General features: G+C 44.5%; 1 protein-coding gene across 1 annotated transcript in view; it reads left to right on the top strand.

Moving 5' to 3' along the window:
* Positions 1-13,500, top strand: part of LOC140907965 (collagen alpha-1(XXII) chain-like) — a 249,917-nt gene that overhangs the window by 230,049 nt on the left and 6,368 nt on the right. Inside the window, exon 23 of the mRNA XM_073335053.1 lies at positions 427-480. Within this exon, the coding sequence (XP_073191154.1) occupies positions 427-480 (54 nt within the window). The remainder of the gene's footprint in view (positions 1-426; positions 481-13,500) is intronic.

The raw sequence follows: 13,500 nt of genomic DNA on the forward strand, positions 1-13,500 counted from the left end.
CTAGCCAACAATCATTAACCTTTTCCACTACTGTGCAGATGAACTGGTTGAACATGACCATAAACCAGGCTTTCCTGTCTTCGCATTATGGGGCTGAGTTTTAATTCAAGGGAATTTAATCTGCTTACAGACAGACCTCTACCATAGCACCGGTGTCCTAGTACTCCAGCTCAGTTGTGGCTTTGCCCTGTTTTCCAGAGCAGATCTCAATTTGGCAGTGCAATTTTAGCATAGTTTAGAACTTTACAGACTCAGGGGAATCATTGGGAGCTGTGTGCACAAACTCTGGGCAGAATCTGGCCTGCGAATTCTAACTGTTCACACTTCTTAGCTGGTCCATGTGTGTTTGAAAGAGAGATTCTGGACTAAGTCAGAAGCCATCTCTGCTGCTGGTTTGTAATGTCTGATTTTCTCTTGACTGCACAGGGCAAGAAGGGTGAAGCTGGGCTCCCAGGACTCGATGGCTTGCCTGGACCTCGGGTGAGTGACGGTTATGCTTTCTTCCTTAGAAACACAATGGCAATAAAACCAGACGTGATAGAGTTTTGGTAAAAAGGGACACAACTGTATGACTAACATTTGTTCTAAGAAGCCCTCAGTCAGACAGCTGTGCTACATACAATGAGTGGCACTGATTCTCCTTTTCTTTACACCAGTTTTACAGTGGTGTAACTCCAGGAGCATGAATGGAGTTATTCCTGATTTACACCAGTCTGAGTGAGGAGAGCCAGGCCCAGTGTCTCGCATTCACTTTAATTATCCTTAACACTCTCTCACGAGGTACCTGAACTGTGTATCTACCAGGGCATTCTCTGGACATCACTTTTACATCACTCTTCCCAGGGTGGGAGCCTCTCGGTTTACAGTACTTAGGGCAGCATCTCAGCTAATTACTGACTGTGCAAATTGATCATTGCAGAAAGACACCCTGACAATGCAGCATGGGAAGGGGCTGTTTAACCTTGCTTTGTTATTGGTCAGGTGGCACATCCCCAGGAGGTCTTTGGGGTTCAATTTTCCTTGAGAGGAGGAAGGGGAGGAGGATGGATAAAGAAGAGAGAGACAGAACTTCCTTTAACAGGATGTGTTTGCAGTTCAGTGTTCTCCAGAGCAAGGGAGAGTCCCACTCTTGGGTCTGTACTCTCATAGACCATTGGTCTAAGGATACTGGGCCAGATTCTGACCACTGCAGGGGTCAGTGGGGTTGCATGAGCAGTACATTAAGGCAGAATTTGGCCCCGTTGACTCTAGGATGGGGTGTCATATGCCCTCCACGGGAACCACATTGATGCTTGGTGCCTCCAACTCTCATTTCCTTTCCAGCTGCTTTTGTAAGCAATGCTAGATGATCTAAGGGGGCAGTGATTCGCAACTGTTTACATTGTGACCCCATCTAGCAACAGAAAAATGCTTTGGGAACTTGTCACAGCATGAGTGGCTCCTTTAAAGGGCGATGGGGCCAACTCCACCTATGCCCTAATTAATTACCTGCTTCCCGCCTTGGGGAGATGGGACTAAAGGAGTCAGCGGACAAGTTAAAGGACACCTAGGCCTTATGTAAGTGCTGAGAGAGATCAGTCTGGGGGAGGAACCGCAGGGGCCGCCTCCTTTGGGAGGCCCTGAACCAGGCTCTATAGGAGAACAGTACTCCAGGGAAACCAGCCTAGGTGCTGAGTGCTCAATACAGAGCAGACTGGGACAGAAGAGGTCCAGGACTAGCTAAAGTCACCTGAGCTGTGTATGAGCTTTAGTGATGGATTTCATTTGGGGACTTCAAGGATTGTTTTGAATTATTTCTGTTATTAAATGGGCCCTGGCAGGGGTATTAGCAGCAAGAAAGCCTGTGTGGAGTTTATTAAAGAGTCCTGAAGAGGAGGGAATCTGAGCCAGGGTACTGCAGAGCTCCTGCTGGCCATGAGGAAGCTCTCAGGAGGTGGCTGCCCTGTTACAACATCCATTCTCTTCTCGCCGTGAGGAAAGGGAGGATGGTCACAAACCCTCTCAATCCATTTGTGACCACACACCCCAGTAAAGTACCCAGGAGAGAATATAACAATACATTCACCCCCTTTTTAATAATTCATTATCAGTCTTAAGATTGGGGATTTTAGCTCTACAATCAGTTAAACTTTCAAACACAGAAGGGTCTAGATTCTACAGTGATGGGTGATATATACGGTGAATAAGACACGGTTAGCTGTTGGTTGTTTTTGCTTTGCTGATACTTATTTTATTTCCCCTGGCAAGTACTGCTCTTGTTACTAGGAGACATCAGCAAGAAATGGATTCTATAGCGAATGTTCTGTATTAAGGTGTTAAGATGACTGTGAAAGCCATCACAGACAAAATCCGATGGTTTGCTAAATTGGTTCAGGTGAAGCCCATTACATCCAATTTAGAACTCTGCCATTTAGGTTCTGCTTTTTGCAATGTCTGTGCTTTTCGGGATTCATTTCATTCTGCAGCATCTGGTTAACCAGTTGTTCAGCAGCTGCCTGGAATGCGAATGTATTAATGTATTTTCAAACACATTTTAAAGGTTTCTTTGCAACCCTGGATGACATTAAAACTTCCTGTTGAGTGTTATGGACATTATGAACAACCCAATTTTAAAAAAAAAAATACAGTTCCAGATATCTGCCTCTGAATTAATCAATAATTAATGATTACACAATGAACATAATTCTACTTTAACTGAAGCTCTGCAGTGTTTTTTATATACTTTTGTGACGCTATTTCAATGTTAATGATGAAAAAGGTTGCTGATTTAGCATTAAGCAGCTTTTCCCTTGGCACTAGCAAAACAAAGCTTGCAAATTTTATGCTAATCAGAAAGAGAGAAAACTCCAGTGCCATCAAGGGATTTTTAAATTGACTGACCATTTGCTGTTCCTCCAGGTATATTAACTTTAAGAATAAAGGAAATTATGCATGTTCTTGTAACAGCACCCTGAGCTGTGCATGTGACTGCAGACTGTCAGATACATTGGATAAAAAGAGCTTCAAATCTGGTCATAATAAAAGCACCTTCCACCTTATAGCACTTTTTAATATCAGGTTTTTATGGGAATTTTTTTTAGCATTGCTACTTTATTGTCTTTTAAGTAAACCAGTGCATGGATTCAGGGAATATTCAAGAGGAAAAGAGAATGTCTCAGACGAGGTCCTAAAAGAACAGTCTCAGGTTCTGCCTTCTGCTCTAAATTCTACACAAAATTCGACTATGTCTACACTACCGCAGTAAGTCGACCTAAGTTACGCTACTCCAGCTATGTGAATTATGTAACTGGAGTTGACGTAGCTTAGGTCAACTTACTGTGGTGTCTACACCACGCTGAGTCGATGGAAGACACTCCCCCATCGACTTACTTTACTCTTCTCATTTGGGGTGGAGTACCGGGGTCGACCAGAGGGCGATCTGCGGTTGATTTGGCGGGTCTTCACTAGACCCGCTAAATCGACCCCCAGTGCATCGGTTGCCAGAGCTTCGATATAGTAGTATAGACCCCGTTGGACTTGGGGTAGAGCACAGGACAGACACAATAATGGGATAACAGCACATTTTCACACGTGCTGCAGGACATGAGTGGGTTGAACTGGAGTGTGTGTCTTTATCTAGGGGCACTGAATGAGAATGATTTGTGTCTAGGAGGAGACGGGGTGTACTGAATGTAAGTTAAATTCACTTGGGGCAGCAGAATACCTCGCAGCAGTTCTTGTCCTCCCTGCCCGTCTCTGATGGCTGTCCAGGAGGAAGGGAAAGATCCTGTGACACATTGAGAAAAGACTATGGGAAGACACCAGTGCCTGTGATAACATCCTTCCCTCCACAAAATACATGGCACTTCTCAGCTTGTGTGAAGAGCTGGTCGAAAAATAGGATAGCGCTTTTGTGACAACAATGCCCCTCTTTTTCCATCAACATTTCAACCAAAAAGCTTGTTAATTTTGAGAATGTGGAATTTTTTTCAGCCAGACCCCGTTGTGTATGAGCTGCTATTGTGTGCATGCCTGCTACATCTGTCTTATCTATTTAAGCAAAATTAATATTTGTATTTCAGCAAGCACTAGCAATGGTATAAGAGCTTGTGTAGACTAGCACAGACTACCAGTAGGAGAAGAGCTAATGTAGATAAACCGAGGCAGTTTTTCTCCCTGCTCTGAGTAGATTTGTTTGGCACCGTGATAAAAACACCTGAACCCATCTACACTCGTAGCTTAACACCAGTGCAATCAGCTGCATTACTGACAGTTGCTGGAATCTGGGTACAGATCTGGGTTCGGAATCTGGGTACAGAACTGGGTACTGACAGTTGTTGGAATCTGGAATCTAGTGTAGACTCCCACTTAGGTCCAGAGCACTCCTGATTTCTGTTTGCCTTTTTAAAGAGACCTTGAGTATAAACCCTGGAATGTGCTGAGTTCTTAAAGTCCTGTTTACCAGGTAAGACTTTAGTAAGGGGTTGTGTAAAAATCAGAGATGTGCCTGAACTGCAAAGCTCACATCTGAATCCAAACTCTCCCAAAGGTGCTTGAAGTGGGGGGATTGGCGTAGGACCATCTTTGATAAGAACTGAAACAGGGAAAGGGAGAAAAAATAAATCTGGAGCCTGTTAGTTTACTAATAGCATTGAAGCCAAAAAACCCTGATGAATGTTTTATGTTGTTTTCATTTGTTGCACTGACTGAATAAAAACCATTAAAAACAACAAAAAGAAGAAATTAAGCTTGTTCATCAATAAACATAAGAAATCCCAGGCTGTGCCTTATGCTAAGATACAAAATTAAGCAAACACAGTCTTTTTCTGAAAAGAAGATCGTCTCAGTGAGAAACTGCAATGTACAAAGCCTCTGCATTCTTATGGCCTCCGGAGGTTATCAGTAATTTTTGTTCAGAAACGTTGGTGCTCCAGTTATCATGCCACTTGGCTTAATAACTAGAGACCTGGTCCATTATGAATGATGCAGCAAGCACTTAAAATGATTAAAAAGCCATGCAAGTTAAATGTACACGACTACTGGCCCTTAGGGCCTTGATTTTCAGTGTTGCCAACAGTCATTTTCTATATCCTTTTACTATTCTCTTGGTTTACAAAACAGGATTTGAGCGGAGAATACAATTTAGTATTGTAATGCAGCATTCATCAAAAGTCCAGCACTGAAAATGTTAGTGTAAGGAGGTGTGAGCAGCAGGCTAGAAGAGAGGTGAAGAACAGGTGGAAGGACCCCAAAGGGGCGGCTGTTCATATGTCAGCTGGTTGTAGCAAGCATAGTAGAAAAGGGGAGTTTTGAGGTGCATTGTGAAAAGGATTGGGGATCTTGGTACAACAATAGTGAAGGCCAGACAGAGGAGAGAATGGGAGACTGAAGCCAAGTCTACACTACAGATCTATATTGATATAACTATGTTGCTCAGGGGGGTGAAAAATCCACCGGGGCCCTGGAACAATTTTGATAGTGGGGGTGCTGAGAGCCATTGAACCAAACTGTAAACCCTGTATCTGATGGAAACCACTTCAAGCCAAGGGGTACGGCAGTACCCCCAGCACCTCTAGTTCCAGCACCTATGAAATCCGCACCCCTGAACGACGCAGTTATATTAATATAGAGCTGTAGAGTAGACTTGTGTAGACTTACCGACCTAACCCTGCATGAAGATTTCACTGTGTTGGTGGGAGAGCTTTTCCCCCTCAACATAACTACCACCTCTCAGGAAGGTGGATTAACTACAGTGACAGGAGAAGCTCTCCCATCCCTTCGGTAGGTTCTGCAGCTGAGGTGCTATATGTGAAGTCAAGCCCTGAGATGAGGCTGCCAGATGGAACTAGTGCAGATATAACAAGAGATGAAATTTCAGAGGTTAAATGGCTGTGAATGGCCCTGCAGATGAGTAAGGACAAATATAGAAGTTGGAGCTGAAAAAGGCCTATTCGCATTAGTGCTATGTATTTTATTAGCATTATATCAGCAGCCAAATAATTCTGCCTGGCCTCAATGCTTGTCTCACTCATAAACTGATGAGCTGCCTAAAAAACATGCACTGCAATCTTTGTTATATGGATTAAGTGTTATATGGATCAAAGGAATGGAGAACCTAACAGAGCTTGGCTTGTTTGCTTAAACAAATGAAGGCTGATGGTAGATATGATTGCCCTCTATAAGTACATCAGAGGAATAAACGCCAGGGAGGGAGAGGAGTTATTTAAGTTAAGAGCCAATGGTGGCACAAGAACAAATGGATATAAACTTGCCACCAGTATGTTTAGGCTAGAAATTAGATAGTTTCTAACCATCAGAGGAGTAGCCCAGTGGGGCAAAAAAACCCTAATTTTTTTAAAGACTGAGCTTGATGAGTTTATGGATGGGCTGGTATGAAGAGAGTGCCTACAATGACAAATATCAGCAACGGCCAGAGATGGGACACTAGAAGGGGAGGGCTCTGAGTTACTACAGAGAATTCTTTCCCAGTGTCTGGCTGGTGGGCAGAGGTGAAAGTAAGCCAGTATGGTCCGGTACGGCGTACCAGACCTGTCCGGCTTCCCCGGCGGTGATTTAAAGGGCCCGGGGCTCCGGCTTCTGTGGGGAGCCCCGGGCCCTTTAAAGCGCCACCAGAGCTCAAGCAGCAGGGTTCGTGTGGTGCTTTAAAGAGCCCAGGGCTCCCCACAGCGGTCGAAGCCCCTGGCCCTTTAAATCCCTGCCGGAGCCCAGCTCAAGGGGGGATTTAAAGGGCCCAGTGCACCTGCCACTCTGGGGAGCCCCAGGCCCTTTAAATCACCGCCGGAGAGCGGCGGTAGGGCTCCGGCAGTGATTTAACGGGCCCAGGGTTCCGGCCGCTGCAGGGAGCCCAGTGCCCTTTAAAGCGCCACCCAAGCCCCGCTGCTCAAGCCCCGGGGTAGCAGCGGCATGGCTCCCGCGGTGATTTAAAGGGTCCGGAGCTCCACAGCAGCCGGAGTCCTGGGCCCTTTAATTCGCCCCGAGCCCTAGGGCTCTCAGCTGCCTCTGCAGCTGCTAGCTCTGGGGTGATTTGAAGGCCCTGGGGCTCCCAGCCACAGCCAGCACCCTGGGGCCTTTAAATCTTGATTTAAGGGCACACCCTCTTCCGATTGAGGCCACGCCTCTTCCGGTTGAGGCCACGCCCCCTCAGGACTCCAGCATACCTGTAAATCCTTTAAGTTACTTTCACCCCTGCTGGTGGGTCTCACCCACATGCTCAGGGTCTAAATGATGCACCCTATTTAAGGTTGGGAAGGAATTTTCACTTAGGTCAGATTGGCAGAGACACTGGATTTTTTTGCCTTCCTCTGCAGTGTGGGGCATGGGATACTAGCTGGTTTGGACTAGAGTAAATGGTGGATTCTCTGCAACTGAAAGTCCTTACATCAAGATTTGAGAACTTCAGTAACTCAGCCAGAAGTTATGGACCTATTACAGGAGTGGGTGGATGAGGTTCAGTAGCCTGCAATGTGCAGGAGGTCAGACTAGATGATCATGATGGCGTATTCTCTTGATTTACAAGAGTCTATGAGCTGCCTAAATAAACATGCATTGCCATCTTTGTTGTACGGATTAAGCATTTCTAATGGTACAAGTGGCTTTGGACAGCAGCATGCAATATGTGAGCTACATCTGTGCAGCTTCATTTCCAATGTCAGTTCTCTGGAGGAGTCATTATATCCTCATATGCACCTGAATGGTGCACCCATTGACCTCTTCCCCAATCCTTTACAGAACAGTGAGCTCAGGCCAAAGAACCTAGTGCTCTGTTTGCATTCACAGACCTTCCTATGGGGAAGGAGAACCTCATATTGTGGTTGATGAGACTGTGAGAAGTAACCCATGAACATTGAGAATAAATTTCCCTTTCTCTGACAACCTTTGAAACAAGACAGATCATAAAAGGAGGACACATCCCCCATCATCTCATCTCTGGTACCCAACTGGGAAGTCACAAGGCAAACCATCCTTCTGATTATGGAGAATGTCAGGTTTCAAAAGCCTTCAGACACCTGAATTAAATTCTTAAGCATGGAGAAGAGTCCCTATGTTAATTTCCGTAGAAAGAGAGCTGGTTGAAATTCTTTAACCAAAACATTTTCCCATTGAAGAATGGGAGTACTTGTGGCACCTTAGAGACTAACCAATTTATTTGAGCATAAGCTTTCGTGAGCTACAGCTCACTTCATCAGATGCATTCAGTGGAAAATACAGTGGGGAGATTTATATACATAGAGAGCATGAAACAATTGGTGTTACCATACACACTGTAATGAGAGTGATCACTTAAGGTGAGCGATTACCAGCAGGAGAGCGGGGGGGGGGAGGGACAAACCTTTTGTAGTGATAATCAAGGTCGGCCATTTCCAGCAGTTGACAAAAACATCTGAGGAACAGTGTGTGTGTGTGTGGGGGGGGGGGGGGGGAATAAACAAGGGAAATAGTTTTACTTTCTGTAATGACCCATCCACTCCCAATCTCTATTCAAGCCTAATTTAATTGTATCCAGTTTGCAAATTAATTACAATTCAGCAGTCTCTCATTGGAGTCTGTTTTTGAAGTTTTTTTGTTGAAGAATTGCAACTTCTAGTCTGTAATCAAGTGACCAAAGACATTGAAGTGTTCTCCAACTGGTTTTCGAACGTTATAATTCTTGACGTCTGTTTTGTGTCCATTTATTCTTTTACATAGAGACTGTCCAGTTTGACCAATGTACATGGCAGAGGGGCATTGCTGGCACATGATGGCATATATCACATTGGTGGATGTGCAGGCGAACGAGCCTCTGATAGTGTGGCTGATGTGATTAGGCCCTATGATGGTGTCCCCTGAATAGATATGTGGACACAGTTGGCATCAGGCTTTGTTGCAAGGATAGGTTCCTGGGTTAGTGGTTCTGTTGTGTGGTATGGGTTGCTGGTGAGTATTTGCTTCAGGTTGGGGGGCTGTCTGTAGGCTAGGACTGGCCTGTCTCCCAAGATCTGTGAGAGTGATGGGTCGTCCTTCAGGATAGGTCGTAGATCCTTGATGATGCGTTGGAGAGGTTTCAGTTTGGGGCTAAAGGTAATGGCTAGTGGCGTTCTGTTATTTTCTTTGTTGGGCCTGTCCTGTAGTAGGTGACTTCTGGGTACTCTTCTCGCTCTGTCAATCTGTTTCTTCACTTCAGCAGGTGGGTATTGTAGGTCTAAGAATGCTTGATAGAGATCTTGTAGGTGTTTGTCTCTGTCTGAGGGGTTGGAACAAATGCGGTTGTATCACAGAGCTTGGCTGTAGACAATGGATCGTGTGGTGTGGTCAGGGTGAAAGCTGGAGGCAGGTAGGTAGGAAGAGCGGTCAGTAGGTTTCCGGTATAGGGTGGTATTTATGTGATCATCGCTTATTAGCACTGTAGCGTCCAGGAAGTGGATCTCTTGTGTGGACTGGTCCAGGCTGAGGTTGATGGTGGGATGGAAATTGTTGAAATCATGGTGGAATTCCTCAAGGGCTTCTTTTCCATGAGTCCAGATGATGAAGATGTCATCAATGTAGTGCAAGTAGAGTAGGGGCCTTATGAGACGAGAGCTGAGGAAGCGCTGTTCTAAGTCAGCCATAAAAATGTTGGCATACTGTGGGGCCATGCGGGTACCCATAGCAGTGCTGCTGATTTAAAGGTATACATTGTCTCCAAATGTGAAATAGTTATGGGTGAAGACAAAGTCACAAAGTTCAGCTGCCAAGTTTGCCGTGACATTATCGGGGATAGTGTTCTTGACGGCTTGTAGTCCATCTTTGTGTGGAATGTTGGTGTAGAGGGCTTCTACATCCATAATGGCCAGGATGGTGTTTTCAGGAAGATCACCGATGGATTGTAGTTTCCTCAGGAAGTCAGTGGTGTCTCGAAGGTAGCTGGGAGTGCTGGTAGCGTAGGGACTAAGGAGGGAGTCTACGTAGCCAGACATTCCTGCTGTCAGGGTGCCAATGCCTGAGATGATGGGGCATCCAGGAATTCCAGGTTTATGGATCTTGGCTAGCAGATAGAATACCCCAAGTCGGAGTTCCAGGGGTGTGTCTGTGCGGATTTGATCTTGTGCTTTTTCAGGGAGTTTCTTGAGCAAATGCTGTAGTTTCTTTTGGTAACCCTCAGTGGGATCAGAGGGTAATGGCTTGTAGAAAGTGGTGTTGGAGAGCTGCCTAGCAGCCTCTTGTTCATATTCCGACCTATTCATGATGACAACAGCACCTCCTTTGTCAGCCTTTTTGATTATGATGTCAGAGTTGTTTCTGAGGCTGTGGATGGCATTGTGTTCTGCATGGCTGAGGTTATGGGGGAAGTGATGCTGCTTTTCCACAATTTCAGCCTGTGCACATCGGCAGACGCACTCTATGTAGAAGTCCAGTCTGTTGTTTCGACCTTCAGGAGGAGTCCACCCAGAATACTTCTTTTTGTAGTCTTGGTAGGAAGGTCTCTGTGAGTTAGTATGTTGTTCGGAGGTGTGTTGGAAATATTCCTTGAGTCAGAGACGTCAAAAATAGGATTCTAGGTCATCACAGAACTGTATCATGTTCATGGGGGTGGAGGGGCAGAAGGAGAGGCCCCGAGGTAGGACAGATTTTTCTGCTGGGCTAAGGGTATAGCTGGATAGATTAACAATATTGCTGGGTGGATTAAGGGAACCACTGTTGTGGCCCCTTGTGGCATGTAGTAGTTTAGATAGTTTAGTGTCCTTTTTCTTTTGTAGAGAAGCAAAGTGTGTGTTGTAAATGGCTTGAGCTGTTGCCAACTGCTGGAAATGGCCCACCTTGATTATCACTACAAAAGGTCCCCCCGCCCTCCCTGCTGGTAATAGCTCACCTTAAGTGATCACTCTCACTACAGTGTGTATGGTAACACCCATTGTTTCATGTTCTCTGTGTATATAAATCTCCCCACTGTATTTTCCACTGAATGCATCCGATGAAGTGAGCTGTAGCTCACAAAAGCTTATGCTCAAATAAATTGGTTAGTCTCTATGGTGCCACAAGTCCTCCTTTTTTTTTTTTTTTTGCGAATACAGACTAACATGGCTTCTACTCTGAAACCTGCCATTGAAGAATGTGGTTGTCTCAAAATTTTCTGACTTCCATTGGGAAAGTCTGAACAAAATATTTCAGCTTGAATCAACATTTGGAAAAAAAAATGTTTCAAAAGGCCAGTTCAAAATTTTAAAAAATGTTCAGAAATGTTGAAACATTTTCATTTGATCAAAAATGTAGAAATTTTTCATTCAGTGTTTCAAAACTGATTTTTTTCAGAACTTTTCGTTGTTCTGTGAATGTTTTTGATATTTTGACTTTAGGTGCATGAGGAACGCTCACAAGAGCCTTAACCACTGTTAAGGTTTGTGTGCACAGTTCCTGTGCAAGGGTAACTGGATGGGAATGCTTCACTTTTTTTATAGCCTCTTTCATGGGATGGTCTCCTCTCACTTTAAAAACATGAATTCAGCCTCTCAAAATTCCTGTGAGGCAGGCTTCATCGTCATTTAACAAATGGGGAAACTGAGGCACAGAGCATGGCAGTAAATTGCTTAAGGCCACACAAGAAGTCACACTCGCAAAACTGGGAATAGAACCCAGTTCTCCTGGCTTTGTTCTATGCTCTACTAGATTGCTCTGCCTCCCCTTATCTCTTGATACTATGTAAAGAAAAAGTTATATCAACATAAATTGCTGCATAAAGGAAATCTCATTCCACCATGATAAAGAGATGTGGGTAGCGGTTGTATCCAGATTCAAAGAGGATCGAACTTCCCACATCAGTTACATTAAAAAAACGGAAATAACTCTCTTGCCTTTTAATGCTGAGGCTGGTCAGCCAGGGTATAATTTGTTCTACCTCCCACAAGCTGTAAAGTGTTTTGCAGCTAAGTGACACTCGGAAAGGTGTGAAATGGTTTGGGCCTTTGGAAAAAAAGAAATCAAACAAAATCAAAGTGAAAGACCCTTATAACTCAGTGTCCTCCCCTCTCCCAGATCAGAATTTAAAAGGGACAGCACGGGGAACTGGCTTTTGGAAAGTGGGTTTTGTTCTGTACAATTGAATGATCACTAAAAGTGGTCATCAGTAAAACCAATTTCTACTTTAATCTTGATTATCAGCAACAAGAGATATATAGAAGACATATGGCAGGATCTGATTGGCTTGGGTAAAATGTTAGGGGTAAAATATAGCTGATGTATTACAATTCTTTGTGGCGGTGCCCACTATGGGGTAGGTCCTTTTCACAGATTCAAGAACAGTCTCTACTTCAGAGTGCTCAGGTTCTAAGAACAGGCAGAAGTCAGGGGAAGGGGAACAACCATAGGCAATTTGTATACAAGTCAAATTGATTTGCTATAAGCATCACAGCAGAAAAGACTTTAAAGGGGACAAGGACATGACAGATTTCTGCAGGTTCTGTGTGTGTGACCATGGCACTTTCTATCTATTGGCTCTGATCAGTTAGGGCAACCAAGCCGGCATACCCCTGGTGGCAATAAATCTGCCAGGAGCAGGAGATGTAGTGGTAAACGACTCCTTTGCTCTAGAGCTGGCAGCGTTGCCCAGAAAGCTGGCTGCAGGGGCTGTCCAGAAGGTGTTCTCATTCAGTGAATCTCCCAGGGAGCCCTGGCAATATAAATTAAAGCTTCCTTCCCCCTGAGGAGGCCTCCGCCAGCATAGTTGTCCCACCAGGGTGCAGTTTTGTAGATTGCACATGCCTGCACCTATGTAGGTGAATCAGTCTTGTGTTTGTGCATAATCAGCCTGCTTTAGGATGTGTCATGATGGTTGTGATAGAAAAAGTTTGCAATTGAATTATTAATAGTACCAATAAGCATGCTTAGAATGTGAAACTCATTGCTACATGGTGTTGTTGAGGCCAAGAACTTGGCAAGATTCAGAGGGGGATTAGATGTTTATGTGGATAGCAAGAATATCCAAAGTTGCCATAGTAAATAAATAATAATAATAATAATAATTAATAAAGACCTTGGGAATGGATATAATACCTTATGCTTCAGGTTTAAGTCAGGCTCTGACTATTAGGGGTTAGGATGAAACTCCCCAGTGGGCAGATATTCCACATCTGCCTTCTGTGGGATTTCTTTCACCATCTTCTGTAGCATCTGGTGCAGGCTACTGTCTTAGACACGGTACAGGACTAGACAGCCCATGAGTCTAATCCAGTCTGGCAGCTCCTATGTTTCCCACTATTTAAATACCTGGTAGAGTTTGTTTTTCATAGAAATCAGAACTAATTTATATTTAGTTCAGAGTGAGCAGAAGCTCAAAGCCACTGAGTAATTGCAATTAAAAAAATATTTTTTTCCTCTCATGCAACCTCCCGCCTCTGCACCTCACAAGACTCCCTTCTTTAACACCTCCTTGCATTCCTGTCTCTGAGCCTTCGTCCACACAGTGCCATGTTGAGGGCTCTCTGCCTTGCTTGTTTGCCACTGCCATCCCCTCTCTTTGTTCAAATTCCTCCGTAAAATGCATCTCTTCTG

The sequence above is a fragment of the Lepidochelys kempii genome, chromosome 2 (genome assembly GCF_965140265.1).
Source record: "Lepidochelys kempii isolate rLepKem1 chromosome 2, rLepKem1.hap2, whole genome shotgun sequence".
NCBI lineage: Eukaryota > Metazoa > Chordata > Testudines > Cheloniidae > Lepidochelys > Lepidochelys kempii.